Source organism: Mandrillus leucophaeus, unplaced genomic scaffold, assembly GCF_000951045.1.
Source record: "Mandrillus leucophaeus isolate KB7577 unplaced genomic scaffold, Mleu.le_1.0 Scaffold740, whole genome shotgun sequence".
Classification (NCBI taxonomy): Eukaryota; Metazoa; Chordata; class Mammalia; order Primates; family Cercopithecidae; genus Mandrillus; species Mandrillus leucophaeus.
Window position 1 is genome coordinate 1,067,612 of NW_012108031.1, and position 16,941 is coordinate 1,084,552.

General features: G+C 36.2%; 1 protein-coding gene across 1 annotated transcript in view; it reads left to right on the forward strand.

Moving 5' to 3' along the window:
- Positions 1 to 557: 557 nt before the first annotated feature.
- Positions 558 to 16,941, forward strand: part of YTHDC2 (YTH domain containing 2) — a 91,808-nt gene continuing 75,424 nt past the window's right edge. The window contains exons 1-4 of the mRNA XM_011966091.1: positions 558 to 951; positions 2,124 to 2,214; positions 11,877 to 12,073; positions 13,486 to 13,685. Of these exons, the coding sequence (XP_011821481.1) occupies positions 765 to 951; positions 2,124 to 2,214; positions 11,877 to 12,073; positions 13,486 to 13,685 (675 nt within the window). The 5' untranslated portion in view covers positions 558 to 764. The remainder of the gene's footprint in view (positions 952 to 2,123; positions 2,215 to 11,876; positions 12,074 to 13,485; positions 13,686 to 16,941) is intronic.

Below are 16,941 nucleotides of genomic sequence, written 5' to 3' on the forward strand. Positions count from 1 at the left end.
TCATGAACTATGTAAATACGTACTACGTACCTGTCCCCACTCAGCTACCCTGTGTAGCGTGATAGAGCAAGGGTGGCATACTTGCATTAAAATCTCCCATTCAGAAAAGGGAAGAATGCAAGATACCTAACAGTCGCTCATTTTTTAGTATATGTATTTTTTATGATATTTTTCCAAATATTGCACGGGAAATATATATACTAAAAAGTATTCGTTTATCTGAAATGCAAATTAATTAGGCATTCTGTATTTTTATTTGCTAAATCTGGCAACCCTCCTCCCACTATAATATAAATTCCATGAAGGTAGGAACCTTCTCCAATGTATATCGAAGGCATGGCATAGTGCCAGGTCCACAGTGGGAGCCCATATATGCTTACTGCAGGAATTAATGAAGGACTAAACGAGATAGCAAGGGAGTGAATAAGAAGACGAGGAGCGACCCTTGGCGGGCGGCGGGGGAAGAAGACCGCACCACAGCTCGGCAGAGCCTCCCTTAGGCGCGCAGCGGCGCCCGCGCTGAGGTCACGGGCGTCGGCCCTGGTGACGTCATTACGCCCGCGCTCCCCGCCTCGCCGTGATATCAACGGCGCAGGTTTCACTTCTGCTGTTGTGGTGAGTGAGGGCTTTCTGGTGAGTTCAGCCCAACGCAGGCCGTCTGCGGAGCCGCCGGGTAGTGGCCCCGGAGTCCCACGGTCTCTGTCATTGGCTGTCACCCAGCAGGCCTGGCCGCTCCCGTGCGGGGAGACCATCTCTTCAGGTCAATGTCCAGGCCGAGCAGCGTCTCCCCGCGGCAGCCGGCTCCTGGCGGTGGCGGAGGCGGTGGCCCCTCGCCGTGTGGCCCTGGGGGCGGCGGGCGGGCCAAGGGGCTGAAGGACATTCGCATTGATGAGGAGGTGAAGATCGCAGTCAATATCGCGCTGGAGCGCTTCCGATACGGGGACCAGAGAGGTGAGGTTCCCGACAGGGACCCTGCTGGCCGTCAGGACACCCCCTCACCCCAGCGCCCCCCAAACCTGGGCCCACCGAGTGATGGGGTTGCCTCCGAAGAGGGAGGGAGGACCCGGGCCACCGTCCGGGTCGGGCCTCAGCGGCGGCACCCGGGTCTGGAACGCGGCTGTTAGCCCTGCGGTAAAATGCGAGGTGCTCTGCGCATTAGTGGGGTTATGGGCACTTTGCTCGCTAGCTGCAAGTGTTTTTTTCCCCCGCGTCTTTCAACAGCCTTGGGCGGTTAAGCCACCGTGTTTCAGATATTGGTTAGCCCTAACCCTTAAAAATTTTTTTTAAGAGAGTGTCACCTTAATTGTGGCACGTTTAAGCTACAGATGTAGAAGAGCAGAAAGCAATCAAACATGTAAGTAAGTGCACCGGTAATACGTTTGAACCCTGAAGCAATCACGCTACCCACTTAAACCTGTTTGGCACACGAAGCCTCTTCCACACCTGAGGTTAGAAAGCCGCTTGTCTTGAATCATATAGTGCAGAACCAGCAACTGACCTGTGGTGACCTGTACAGTATGTTGAGGGCTCATTCGGACCTGCTGGCTTAATTAGGGGACCTCTTACTCTGGACTCTTTATAGTCAAAAATGGGGAATGTTCTGGACAGAGAGATTCTGAATTCACATTAAAAAAAGAGAAAGCCTCAGCAGTATATAACAAATCCCTCTGAAATAGTGAAATATGAATTCTATACAGTTTCAAAAGCAAAGACAATGGAGTTTCATGTTGAGAATTCATAATGTTTGAGCATATCTCATCATTTATTTTGTTAACTAAACAAGTAGGGACCAAGTTAAATATGTTCAGTCATTATACCAACTCAAAATTCCAGCACAAGTAAGAGGAGTCGTTTATTGGTGAACATCAGAGGCCTTTATCACATTTAGGTTTAATACATAGATGTCTTTTTATCAATATCAGAATTCTGGTAGATGTTCAGTAGTTATTAATAAAATATATTAATTTTATTAACTTAGAATATGAAATATAAAGTAAGTTAACCTCAGATAAAGTATAATAAATTTGATTGTCTATGTTTTTCATATTTTATGTCTGTGTGTATTACTTGAGAGAAAATTGCCTATCTACAAATTGTACTACTTTTATTTTTTTCTCATGTAGAGATGGAATTTCCTTCTTCTTTGACCAGTACTGAAAGAGCCTTTATTCATCGACTCAGTCAGTCTCTTGGTTTGGTCTCTAAAAGTAAAGGGTAAGCTGGTAGCTTTTCTTATTGTTTTTAAAAAAAGATTATTTGCTCAAAAAAGGGAGAATGTTTCTGAGTACGTTTAAGTAGTTATTACTGTTTTAACTTCACATTCTTAATTGTATCCTGTGTAGATAAAATGATTCAGGTCTGTACCAAATTCACCTCTTTCCTCTTCGTTCTATCTACCTCTCCCTGCCTTTTTTGTTTTGTTTTCTTTTTCCCTAGGAAAATGCTTTTTCCTCTACCCAGCTTAGGTTCCTTGGCTGGGACCCTGCAAATTAGACTGATAAAAAACATATTAACAAGAGAAAAACATAAGCTTATTAAGATATGCATCATGCATACATAGGGGAAAACTCGATAGTAACTCAAACATGGGGCTTATGTGGCATCTTAATAAAGAACAATGAATTTATTTAAAAAATGACAAGACAAAGGAAAAGGACTTTGAACTTGTAGGTGCAGTAAATTGTGGGAAGGTATATATGGGGAAACTAATGGAAGGTATGTGTTGTTTTAGCAAGGTTGGTTATGTAGGTTCCTCTGGTGCTGTCTCTGGGTTAAGAGTCTAGAGTGGTTTCTCTTATTAAGAGTAGTCCTGCCCTTTCTGGTAAAGCAGGGGAGGGCAGAGTTCTTTTAGGTCTGCTTCTTCTCAATTGCCTTCAGCTCAAAATAATCTTTATGGGAGAGTGACATATATTTGGGTGGCATACTCTGAACTCTTTCAAAGGTAAATTTTAAGATGTAAGAAAAAAATAGTTTAAAAGTTGAAGTTGATTTCTTGAGAAAAATATTTTTATTTTTTGATAGAAATGAAATCTCATTTGAAATATTGATGTACAAAAGATAATAAGTACAATTATTTATGAAACTTAATGTCTTTTACTGTTACTGCACTGTAATAGTAAGCTTTAGAACATATGTTCATTGTTTTCTTTCCTACCAAGTCAAGAATCTGATGATTAGAAATAATTTTAAAAAGTGGTACAGGAGGAAATTGTTTTGTTTTGTTGGGAGGATCACAGAGCTACAGTGGGGAAAAGTCATTTGAGCCATCCAAACTGAAAAACTCTAAATTCTGTGGACCTATTTCATTTTGTCAGTAAGGATGGTGGAATCAATATAAAGGAAGCTTTCTCACTGTTGGTGCTATTGACATTTTGGACTGGATACTTCTTTATTCTGTTTTGTGTACGGTAGGGTGTTTAACAGCATCCGTAGCCGTTACTACTACATAGCACTAACACCCCCAACCCCAGTTGTGACAACCAAAAATGCTTCTGGAGGTTGCCAGATGTCCTCTGGAGAGCAAAATTGCTCAGGTTGAGAACTACTGACATGGAAAAAAAAGATAAAATTAAGTAAATATATTAATTAATAAATCTTCAGACGGTCCCAAGATGAAAGTAGCTGATGTAGGAATGTCTTGCATATGACTGCCTACTACAGTGATAAATTACTGAGACGGGATTTAGTTTAGGTGAATGTGCATTTTGAACATCACTAAGGCCAGTGTGGAACAGTGGTTAGATTCCTGAGTGTGCCCATATTATAGTCCACTAGGTAGGTAAAATACTGCACCTGAAAATAAAAATGTAGTTCAGAGCCATAATACTTTATCCTGAAACACTTGGGCTAAATATGTTTGAGATTCAGATTTTTTAGACTTTAGAAAGGTATTTGGGTATATTTGCAATATGTTATGTAATCTACCTAATAAAATATGGCCATCACCTTTAGTCACATTTATATTTTTGCTGGAAATTTTATGAATATTCACACTGAGACTGTTAATAACCTCATGTCAATGTAATCACATGATCACATTTGATGTCAAATGAGGTTACTGCAAACTTAAAAGTTTCCAGTTTTAGCACTGTTTGGGTTTAGTAGTTGCAAGTAAGAGGTTTTGGGTCTGAGCTGGGAAATGCATGTTATAAATGTACAATTCTGTAGCTACGTCATTTCTATGGTTACATGGGTCTTGCATTCTAAACAGCTAACTTAGAAAAGCAGTCCATTAGAGTAGACTTCCTGTCCTTCTCTTCAGTATCATAGTTGTCTAAGAGTTGATCTGGAATGAATAAATATCTTGGGAAGGAGAAATCAAGAAGGAAGTTATGGAGACAAAAATGGGGAATGCGGAAACATTGAAGAGCCAGAGAAAGAAGAAAAAGGAAAAGAGATGCTAAGGGAAGCAAGGCAATGCTGTCTATTTATCCAGTCCCTAATACCTATAACCTTAATGCTTTCAACCTTCTTATGAAATACCCTAGCTACTTCTCTCTCCTTTTCATCTTTGAGTAAACTTTGTACTATATTTTCTTAGTGGTCCTTGTGATTTTCAAATGCCTTTTCTTCTTTTCACAAAAAGAAATAAATCACTTTGAATCTACTTCTCAAATCCTTTCTTTTCATTTGTATCAGAATTTGTACCTGACTTATATTTCATGAAATTATCTGTTCACCCTTTCACTTTTTTTTTGTAGGGGGAGCGGGGGACAAGGTCTTGCTCTGTCACCCAGGCTGTAGTACAGTGGCGTGATCATGGCTCACTTCTCACTGCAGTCTCCATCTCCCAGGCCCAATCAATCCTCTCACCTAGCCTCCTGAGTAGCTGGGACTACAGGCATGTGCCACCATATCCAACTAATTTTTCTGTTTTTTGTAGAGGACAGCATCTCACTATGTTGCTCAGGATGGTCTTGAACTACTGGGCTCAAGCAATCCTCCCTCCTTGGCCTCCCAAAGTACGTGAGCCACTGGGCCCAGCCGGATTTTTGTGAAAAATCTTATTGACTTGGCAAGTTAGTTTTCCTCTGTGTGTGTGTGTGTGCGCGTGTGTGTGTGTGTGTATGTGTCTGATATTATAGTTTCCTAGTACGTATTTGAGAGGACACCTGGTATAAAGGGCAGAAAGCCTGGATTCTATTTCGAGTCTCTCATTGCCTCGTTCTCTTATTTGGGCTTCTTATATACGTTTTAAAAGATAGATTCCAGACTTTTTGTGATAGTTCTTAATTTTTTTCTGGTCAGTTTTTTTCTTTTTGATATTCTTTCTTTCAAAATTAAGCCATTTGTGATGGATTTTGTTTTTCATCTTCCAAATAATTGACTTTTACCTGCTTTGATTTTATTTATTTATTTATTTATTTATTTATTTATTTTTGAGAGTCTTGCTTAGTCACCCAGGCTGGAGTGCAGTGGCGCGATCTCGTCTCACCGCAAGCTCTGCCTCCTGGGTTCATGCCATTGTCTTACCTCAGCTTCCCAAGTAGCTGGGACTACAGGCACCTACCACCATGCCCTGCTACTTTTTTTATATTTTTAGTAGAGACGGGCTTTCACTATGTTAGCCAGGATGGTCTTGATCTCCTGACCCCGTGATCCACCTGCCTTGGCCTCCCAAAGTGCTGGGATTACAGGCGTGAACCACTGCTCCTGGCTTTATTTTTATTTTTTAGGAATCTTCCTCTGTTGCCCAGGCTGGAGTACAGTGGCACAGTCATAGCTCACTGTAGCCTCAAACGCCTAGGCTCAGGCTATCCTCCCAAGTAGCTAGGACCACAGGCATGCACCACCATGCCTGGCTAATTTAAAATTTTTTTTGTAGAGATAGGGTCTTGCTATGTTGCTCAGCCTGGTCTCAAACTCCTGGGCTCAAGTGATCTCTTGCCTAGGCCTCCCAAAGTATTGGGATTATAGGCCTGAGCTAGTGTGCCTTGGACCTGTTTTGATTATTTTTTGTAATTGCTTGTCTTTTAGTGAAAACATTCTTGGAGTAAAAGCCCCATTTTGTGATTTTTAGTATATCCTAAAGTTTTCTTTGAAATTCTAGTCAGGTTTCACATACCAAAAATTTCACATCATTATTTACTTCTTTTCCTCAACTTCAAAGGTTGTGTTTAAAGTCACACTGAGGTCACTGTGTTTTAGTCCTAAAGGCTCACTTTTCTAAGTCTTTGCCTTGTTTATAATGAAAACAAAATCCTGTCTCGATTTTTCTCAGTCCAAGTTAGACAAAAATGGATTTTACAAAATGAACTTTGTTAAAAATCTGTAGAATGGGAAAATATGAAGTATATGAAAGTAGATTTTCCAAGTACAAGTTTCTTATTCTGTGACTGCTAAGGTCACTGCCTAATAGGTACCAAATAGAGTACCAAAGTACTCTACTTACCCTGACCAGAAGGCTCCCAACCTACAAGGACATTCCCCTTTTCGAATTTAGATTACTGCCCATCTTGCCTCCTGTCTTGGAAAGTTGCGTACTGCATTCTTCCTCTCTCCTCCCAGCTAAAGTAAGAAAAATGGTTTTCAGGTAGTGAATTTTTGGATATCCACTAAAAAGAAAACCTGCTGTGTCCAATAATAATAGGAGTTAACTCTTTTTTTTAGTGGCTAAAATTATCTTACAGTTCTGGAGGTCAGAAGTCCAACAACACAGGTCCCATGGACTTAAAATCAAGATATCGCAGGGCTGCATTCCTTGAGGAGGCAAGAGCAAACATTTATTAAGTGTTGTTGTGTACTTGTGCTAGGTGCTTTAAATGGATTATCATTTAATCCTAACAACAGTTGTTTTTTTTTAATCATTATATAAATTTAATCAAGATTAGAAATTTACTCACACAAATGCCTGTTCAGAGGTAATTTAAATGAAAGAGTCAATAAACATAATTTCTTTTCTTATTACTTTTATTTTACTTTAAGTTCTGGGATACATGTGCTGAATGTGCAAGTTAGTTACATAGGTGTACATGTTCCCTGGTGGTTTTCTGCACTTATCAACCCATCAACTAGGTTTTAAGCCCTGCATGCATTAGATAGTAGTCCTAATGCTCTCCCTTTCCTTTCCCCCTAACCCCCGACAGGCCCCAGTGTGTGATGTTTCCCCCCATGTCCATGTGTTCTCATTATTCAACTCCCACTTATGAGTGAGAACATGCGGTGTTTGGTTTTCTGTTCCTGTGTTAGTTTGCTGAGGATGATGGTTTCCAGCTTCATCCATGTCCCTGCAAAGAACATGAACTTATTCTTTTTTATGGCTGCACAATAAACATAATGTTATTTTTACTTCAGTTTTTCGTGGAGAATCAAAGAGAGGGACACCTCCTGTTTTTTATGAAACTAGTATAACTTTGCTACCTAACTCAGATAAAGAAAATATTAGAAATGAAAATTATGGGCTTATCTTACTTATGATCATAGGTGTAATATGCTAAATAAAATATTAAAGTAAAAAATTAGATCACGTTTAAACTGGGGTTTCCCAAGAATAAAAGGATTACTGAAAATAAAATAATCTCTTAGTTTTTTTTTCTTTTTAATGAGAAGGAGTCAGCATTCTCATATTTGGATGAGAGCTTTTGGGGCTGATTCATCTCTGGCCTGGTGTTTACCAGAGGGGAAAGGATAGACCTTGACCTGAAAGTGGGTGACTCCCATGGCCTTAGTGCACTTTCTGTTCACAGAAGTGAGTGACAAGGACCAGTGGTTCCTTCTTATACATTAAATGCAGCAGGGTGTATGTCAGAGCATGCCTTCATTTGTGTACTAGTGTGGATATAGTTTTATTTTTCAACTTTTAAGTTCAGGGGTACACGTGCAGGTTTGTTCCATAGGTAAACATGTGTCAAGGGGATTTGTTGTACAGATTATTTCATCACCCAGGATTAAACCTAGTACCCATTAGTTATTTTTCTTAATCCTCTCCCTCCTCCCATCCTTTACCCTCTGGTAGACCCCAGTGCCTGTTGTTCCCCTATGTGTGTTCATGTGTTCTCATCATTTAGTTCCCACTTACAAATGAGAACATGCAGCATTTGGATTTCTGTTCTTGGGTTAGTTTGCTAAGGCTAATGGCCTTCAGCTCCATCTGTGTTCCTGCAAAGGAGATGGTTTCATTCTTTTTTATGGCTGCATAGTATTCCATGGTGTATATGTACCACATTTTATTTATCCAGTCTACCATGGATCTTAACAACAGTTTTATAAGGCAGAGTCTATTTTAACACCTGGCACCTGTGTAACACATGAGGCAATTAAAGCCTAGAGATGTTAAGTAATTTTCCTGAGACCACACAGCTAGCAAGTGGCAGAGCCAGGATTTGAACACAGTTAATCTTAACTAATTGTTTTTTGATGTTCACATGAAGTTCATAGCAATGTAGGAGGTGCTTTGAGGAGTTAGAACAGAAATATTGGATAGATCTCATCTTCAATTTAGCTTATAGTTCATTAAGACCAGAAAAATAAGCCGGGCGCAATGGCTTATGCCAGTAATCCCAGCACTTTGGGAGGCTGAGGTGGATGGATCACCTTAGGTCAGGAGTTCGAGACCAGCCTGACCAATACGGTGAAACCCTGTCTCTACTAAAAATACAAAAATTAGCCGGGCATAGTGGGGCGGGGGGGCGTCTGTAGTCCCAGCTACTTGGGAGGCTGAGACAGGAGAATTGCTTGAACCCAGGAGGCGGAGGTTTCAGTGAGCTGAGATTGTGCCACTGCACTCCAGCCTGGGTAACAAAGCAAGACTCTGTCTCAAAAAAAAAAAAAAAACCCAGAAAAATAAATTTACTATAGGCATAGTGACCATGCCTTGAAAGCAACTGTGCTCAGTTTGGTGACAACATGAAGTGAACTGGTTGGTTTATTAGTTTTTAGGTAGTCTTAAAAAAGTACAGATTAGTGTGATGCAAACTTTAATACATTTCCAATTCTGTATTACAGTATTGGGGAGAAAGTGGTTTGGAGCTAGATCTTTGCATCTGCCTGCCTAATGGAAATATAAATTAAGGGAATATGAAATTAAGTATTTAGTAGGCATCAAATGAATGCCTGTTTTGTTGCTGTTGTTGTTTGTTTTTAAGAGACTCCTGTGTCTGTGAGCTTTTTAAGTAGTCATTTCAGATGTTGGCTCTTCAGCTGATCTTTTAAACTGTTCTTAGATTTAGAAGTAGGGAATATTGAGGCATATGTTTATATTTGATTTAAATGTTTAGTAACATCCTTTGTAAATTAATAAATTGATTATTATTAACATTGTGTCAAATTTGATTACTTATAGCATCATTTTTCTTTCTAAGGAAGAAGCCATTGAAATGCCAAAATGCATTGGTTACTTTTATTTTTCGAAAGTTAGATGTTATGATGCTCTCATCTGTAATTTTATTACATTTACTTTTATATTTTGAAATTGCATATGGGGTTTACATTTTATTTAAAAAACTCTTGTGAATTTCACTTAGCTAGCATATTTTCCATATGTGCAGCTAGTTTTTAGTTAATTTTGCTTTGTATAAAGGATTCCTGTGTTTATCATCAAACCATAGTTTCAGTTATCATGAAATGAAAGCATAATGAGGAGATCCATTTGTTAGTTTACATAGTACAACAAATTTCTACTGTATTTAATGTTTCCATCCTCACAACAATGAGGTGAATATTTTACCAAAAATTTCATTAATCCTTTTATGATATATTAGTGTCACTGTGGTGCTGACTGTAGTAGGAATAATCAGTTAAAGCACAAGTAGAATCCTTTACTAAAACATAAAAACTATCAAGTTGATATTATCTTTCCATTCTACCATATGTGTTCAAACGGAATTCAGTAAATTTTAAATGGTAATGGCTAAGTAGTCCCACCTGCTTGTTATGAGTTTTTTAAAATACCTAAATGCTATATTAGGTAACCTATGTTAGGAAGGTTTCAATCTGACTTATTATTTCAGTTGTGAGCTTGTTGAGAAAGGGTATATTTTACTCAATTTTGTATTCCTGGCTTCTACCATAGTGCCTGGCATAAAGTCAGTGTTTGGTTTATATATGATAAATGACTAAGTGAATGAATAAAATAAAATTAAAGGTGAAATATAGCACAACCTTTCTGAGATGATTTTTAAGAAAATTAAAGCATCTTTGAGTTCTTAAAAATGTGAAGTTTGAAAAATTAACCAATATACAGTGTCAGAAAAGTAAAATGATTTGCTGTTGATCATATAACTAGTTGAAAGTTTATTACTAGCTGAATATTAGCCTCCTACCATTTGCTCTGGTGCTCATTTCAGCTCACTTCCTGCCTTTTGTAGTTAAAATTTTATGAAATGAACATCACAGAAGGGAAATGAATTATTGAGTCTATAATGATTGTCCTGAAGTTTCAGAAAGGTCCATGGGAAAATAACCTACTACAGAGAATGTTTCTAGAATTCAATAGTTTGAATTTATCATGGAAATAACTAAAACTTCTAGATCAGGTTAAATTTTATTTCATCTTTATAGCATCATTTTAAGCACCACCAAGTACTTGTTAAGGAGTAAATAACAACATGGAAAGCTTATAATTCATTGAAACATTCAATAAAGAGTTTCCAGAAATTTACCTCGGTAAATTGGAAGCCTCACTTAGAACACTTATATGCTAAGACTGTATAGGTTAATCCTTAATTTGATATCATTCTTATGGTGAAGATACTGTTGACAAAATTTACATCTAATGAAAATTGAAAAATTATAAAATTTGCTTTGTAAATTATAAATTTTTCATTGTAATTAGGCTCTGTTGATTATTTCTATCGTATAATGGTGACATAAGAAATGGCAAAACATTTTATGAAATATTTTGGGTAACTTAAAATTTAAGAAATAATATCGTTTCTGACTATAATAATAGTTTTCATTTATTTAGAATCTACTCTGCAACAGATACTGCACTTTGCTCGTATTATCTTAATCGTATGAATAATCCTTTGAGGTATATATTATTATTGTGTCAGGCTCAGAGCCATTAAGTAGTTTACCTGTAGTGCCACAACTAGTAAGTGGTAGAGGTGGGATTCAAGCTCAGGTCTGTGTGCCTTTGGAGCCTGAGCTCTTAATCAGTATTACACTGCTACATTATAGTCATGTGTTATGAAATCATTCAAAACACATTTGGGAACTTCCTGGTATATAACACTATACTACTCTTAGAGCTACAGAAGTCATAAAAGATATGCTCAGTCCTGGACCAGCTGAGGAAACAATACACCTACAGTAAATACCTTGAACAGTTACAAATCATCATTACCTTATAATTGAAGAGTAGAACCAGAAGCTCTGAAAAATATTTTATTAAAAATGCATCTGAAATTATTTATCAGTAATGCTGATTTATGCTTTTTTGGTCCAACCACTAAACTTGGCTCTCATAACAGGTTTTCATGGGAGTGTCTCATTACCAACTTACTGTGGAAACATTCACTGGGACATATCAGTCTGAACTATGGACCATAACTTTTTCATTATCATTTTTAGGTTCTATTGTTCAGATTGATGTTTTCCCCCTCTGTATGCTTCCCAGCATGTATTATATTAACTGGTGATGTTTCATCTACCATGAAGTCTGCTAAAGACAAACTTTAACACTTAAGGGTAAGTAAGCCTTTTTAGTGGACTTAAACTTGGATTTGCAGCACTTGAAATTTTAACTGAAAATAGTTTTATGGCCACTTTAGCCCAAATCTTTCTTTATTGAATTTTTTTGGACTTTCAGCATCTTCTCCCAAAGCATTTTGATTTTTTTCAATGTTTTGCTTGAGACATATTTTCTAAGTAGGCATACATCATATGTGAACAAGTTGACTGTATATAGTAAATAAATGATTTTTATTAATATTCAGAAAGGGAGCAAATAGATACCTAACTGTGAAGAAGAAAGATGGATCAGAAACAGCTCATGCAATGATGACCTGTAATTTGACTCATAATACAAAACATGCTGTTAGGAGCCTAATTCAAAGATTTCCTGTCACCAATAAAGAGCGTACAGAACTTCTGCCTAAAACAGAAAGAGGAAATGTGTTTGCAGTTGAAGCTGGTATGTATTTTCTGGGGAGCTTCCTCATTTACCCTATTATTTGATGACTATTCTTTTTCTATTTTAGATTTATTTTCAAAAACTAAGATGAAATAAATTTCTCCATTGGAATAGTTTGTTAGAAATGATTAAGAGTTGTAAAAATTTGAAACAAAGTGTAGTGTTAAAGCATGTAATTAAGTTGAACCAAATTTTTTTTTTGAGTGTTATAATAATATCAATAGCTACCGTTTATTGAGCATTAACTGGGTGCGAGGCGATGTACTAAACCCTTTATATGGGGCCTTATAGCAAGCAACCCTTGCAAGGTAAGAATTTCCCCTATTTCACAGGTGAAGAAACTGAGGCTTAGAAGAATTAAATAGTTTGTTCAAGGACACCAAACCAGCTAGTAAACTGCAGAGTGGGTATTTGACTCCAGGGACTAGGCTTTCCTATATTATGCTGCCATGACACACTAATAAGTGAGATTTTGAATTGGGGCTTTAGCTCTGGTAAGAGATTGGACAGAGTCTTCAGTACGTTAAGTTGCTCAAAGGTAGATAAATAATGTATTTGGGTTACAAAATAAAGATGTAATTTCACTGTTTGGAAAGATCACTTCCCTAGTAAGAAAACTATTTATTGCCTATGGTGATAAAATTTGCATAGTTATTGCTGTCTATTGGAATAGATCAGCAGAATATAGAAAATATGTGGTCCTAGATATCAAAGAACTTGCACTTTGAACATAGACACACAAACATATTTTGAGCTACATGGATATAAGACATTTCATACCTCTTCTTTATTCCTGTCTGTTTAGTTAAATGTGGATGTTGGGCTAAAATACTCCATTAGGAAATTTGTTAACATTAGGACCCTTATATTTAACACATAATTATTCTATTTGATCACTTAGTCTTACATGTATAACATTAAACATACATGGGATTTTTCTTTTTTTGTAATATGTTTTCCTAATGTAGTGACAGATCTTATAAGTATGCACATTATTTCCTACTATAAAAATTTAATTTTCCATGAAATTATTGATAGAAATTTATAACAAGCCAAAAAATCATTTGGATTATCAAGATTGTTTTATTTTTAATGGTTATTGAATGATTTATTTTTATCAGTTTTTAAACAGTATGTACCAGAAATATGTCTGAGAGGTTTGCTTTCTAATTGGTACTGAAATTTGTAACATGTTCAATGAGAATAGTATGTGTAAGAGTACAATTGAGATATTGCTTGACAACTTTATATAGACTGAGTAGAGAAGAAAACATTTGAAAGGAATTATGTTAGAAATTACCTCTTTTGACATATTTTTCTAGGTTTGGCAAAAAAAAATACTTATTTTTATTTTTAACACTTCTTTTTCAGTGTTGATCATACATTTTTTGTTCTTTTATTCATTTTCAAAGAAAACCGGGAAATGAGCAAGACAAGTGGGCGACTCAACAATGGCATACCTCAGATTCCAGTGAAAAGAGGAGAATCCGAATTTGATTCTTTTAGGCAGTCTTTACCAGTGTTTGAGAAACAGGAAGAAATTGTTAAAATAATTAAGGAAAATAAAGTAGTTTTGATTGTAGGAGAAACTGGGTCTGGAAAGACCACACAGGTTTGTTTCTTTTTTGTTGTTTATAGAAAAAATATATATATATATAGTCCCATATTATAATTTTATATCAAATTTACACTGCATATGTTTAAAAAAACAGAAAAAGAAACTTGTGGATATTATAGTAATGGTTATTTCAGAAATAAATTACTACTGGAATATATTTGGAGAATTTGTAGAAAGAAAATGTTTTAAATAATTTACTTATTTTTAAACTAGTGCATTAGGCCTTTATTTAAACAGAGGTGGGAAAGCGATTTGGTATCATGGAAGGAAGATGGGCTTTGGCCTTGAGTTTAGATTCCAGTTCCCTCACTTATGGAAGTTCTAGGCTCTTTTTGTAACCTCTGTGAGTCAGAGTTCTCATTTATAAAATGAGACTAATAATTGCTACCTTTCATAGTGAGGTGTAAAGATTATCTCTGTAAAGTGCCTAGCATATAGTGTTTTGCATATAGGAACAAAAGTAAAAGCAGTAATAACATATTAATATGAAGTTGACTGTAGAATGGAATTAATATGATAGGTTTGACTTGGATTTTTAGAATCAAAGTAACTCCTTATGAAGTTTCACTCATAGGATAACAGATTGGAAGTAGTAAGTATGACATCATATGACTTTCTTGTGTACATTCTTGCAGCATTTCAGCTTAAAATTACTAAAATTACTTTGGTTTTAATAGAGGTTCAGATAAAATAATAAATATATTTGTAGATTTTCTTCCTTTAGGGACATAATTTTGTTTTTGACAATTGCCTAAGATTTGATTATATTGGTTGGTTTAATAGGCTTAGTTTCTAAGGCAAGGTGGGAGGAGAAGTTGATTATAAAGTTTACCAGTTTTTTACTTGAAGGACTTAAACATTTTTACAGAATTATGTCTCTGTCCTTAAAACTTGATCCTGTAAAACTGAATAATTAAAAACATGATGAAAATTTTTTCTGAAGACAATATACAAGATCTTTCTTTAGCATGAGTTCTTTTTTTTGAGACCAAGTCTCTCTCTCTCTCACCCAGGCTGGAGTGCAGTGGTGCGATCTTAGCTCACTGCAACCTCTGCCTCCCAGATTCAAGCGATTCTCCTGGCTCAGCCTCCTGAGTAACTGGGATTACAGGCACACGCCACCACGCCTGACTCAGCATGAATGCTTTTATGATTAAGTGAAATTCCATGGAGTTACTCCAGAGAATTTGTTTAGCTGTCTTAGATTGTTAAAATTTTTTTTTAGGTTGAGTAGTTTCGCCATTAAGTATTAATTGTAGCAGTTCTAATTATGTAGAATAGAGATTAAGGAAGTTTCGACAAAATGTAATAAATAGGTCTTTGTTTAAATTATTTGAATGTCCTTGCTAATGATATCTATATATTGGAATTATGGATGCCTATTTTCACAATTATGTATATCATTTTACTAGGTATGAAAGGATACTTTAGAATTTAATTCGTAGTTAAATATTATACTCTGCTTTTTAAGAAGAAACTATTAATTTAATGAGTTCAAACCTGAGAAATAATTTTGTCCTATTTAAAGAGTTAATTAAAATACTAATATTTTTATTCTTTGAAATATAAAACAGAATGTAAGTGGTATTTTATCTTAATTTTAATGGTATTAGGAAGTTAAGTGCTTTTTGAATTTTTTTTCTTATTTGTGTTCATTGTGTGAAACTTGAACATTATGGAAAATATTTTATAGAGAGTAGAAGATATTTTTTTTTTTTCTCTTGAGACAGGGTCTCACTCTGTTACCCAGGCTGGAGTGCAGTGGCGTGCAGCCTCCACCTCCCGAGCTTCATCAATTCTCCTCCCTCAGCCTCCCAAGTAGCTGGGACTATAGGTGCATGCCACCATGCCTAGCTAATTTTTAAATTTTTTGTAGAGAGGAGGTTTCAACGTGTTGCCCAGGCTGATCTCAGACTCCTGGGCTCAAGCGATCCACCTGCCTTGGCCTCCCAAAGTACCAGGATTACAGGCATGAGCCACCATGCCTGGCCAGAAAATGAAAGATTTTAAATTCTCTTGCCACCCTGTATCACTGCATTACTGTCAGAATATCCAAATATGTGCTGGTGGATTTTTGTTTGTTTGTTTTTCTGTTTTTGGTGGTAGTGGTGGTGGTGGGGTTTGTATGTTTTGTTTTTGTTCTCTTTACAGCGTTGTTATATATTGGTTTTTTAACATAGGCTAAGAACATATAATTTTGCATCTTGATTTTTTTTCACAACAGATTTGGATATGTTTCCAAGTCAGTGCCTGTAGATATGCCTCATTGTCTAAACAACTGCATAGTATTCCTGAACATTTTTGTAATGATGATAAACAATGGTGAAAAATGACACTTTACTGTTTGTTGGGTTATATAAGAGTTGTCTCATTTCATCTTCTCAGTAACTCCAAGACATGTAGGTTTTATCTTTTTACAGATGAGGAATAAAAATTAAAACTTATAAATGTTAATCTACTCTAGTTAACATAGCTAAGAAGTGATAGAGTAGGAATCTTTCTCTTATATTGTACTTACTTGTATCCTAATTTTTTTTGCTTATTTGTAGGAATGTTTCAATAGGATAAGTTTCCTAGAAGTGGAAATGCCAGATCAAGGATATGGCAGTTAAAAATTTTAACAGCTAGATTCACTAGTTATTGTTCCATAACTCTAAAAAAGAGTTAACATGTTACCGTATTGAAAGTATTGAAAGTTCTTGTTTCTCTAAAGCTTGGGCAAGAATGGATATAATTTTTTAAACCTTTATCAAGCTGATCAGCAAAAAATAATATTTTAACTTGCATTTTGTTGATTCTTAGTTATCTTTTATTTGCCTCTTATCTGTTTATCTTGTATGAGTTCCTTATTTTTATTCTTTTTGGCTTAATAATTTTGAATTTATTTTTTAGAGTGTTTATATATTATAGATGCATGCCTGTTGACCGTTAAACATCTTAAAAATAATTTCTCCCAATTTTTTGTTTACTTTTTACCTTCGTTTATGGTATCTTGTTTAGTAGTTTTACATTTTTATTTAGTCAAATCTGTCAATATTTTTCTAGGGCTTTGGGGCATGTTAAGAGTGGATTAATGGACATTTTCTGTATTTGTTTATTTATAGGTGTGGTATCACTATGTTTCCCAGGCTGGAGTGCAGTGGCTATTCACAGAGTTGATTATAGCTCACTATAGCCTTGAACTCTTGCCTCAAGGGATCCTCCTGCTTCTGCCTCCTAAGTTGCTGGAGCTATCGGTGCATACCACCAC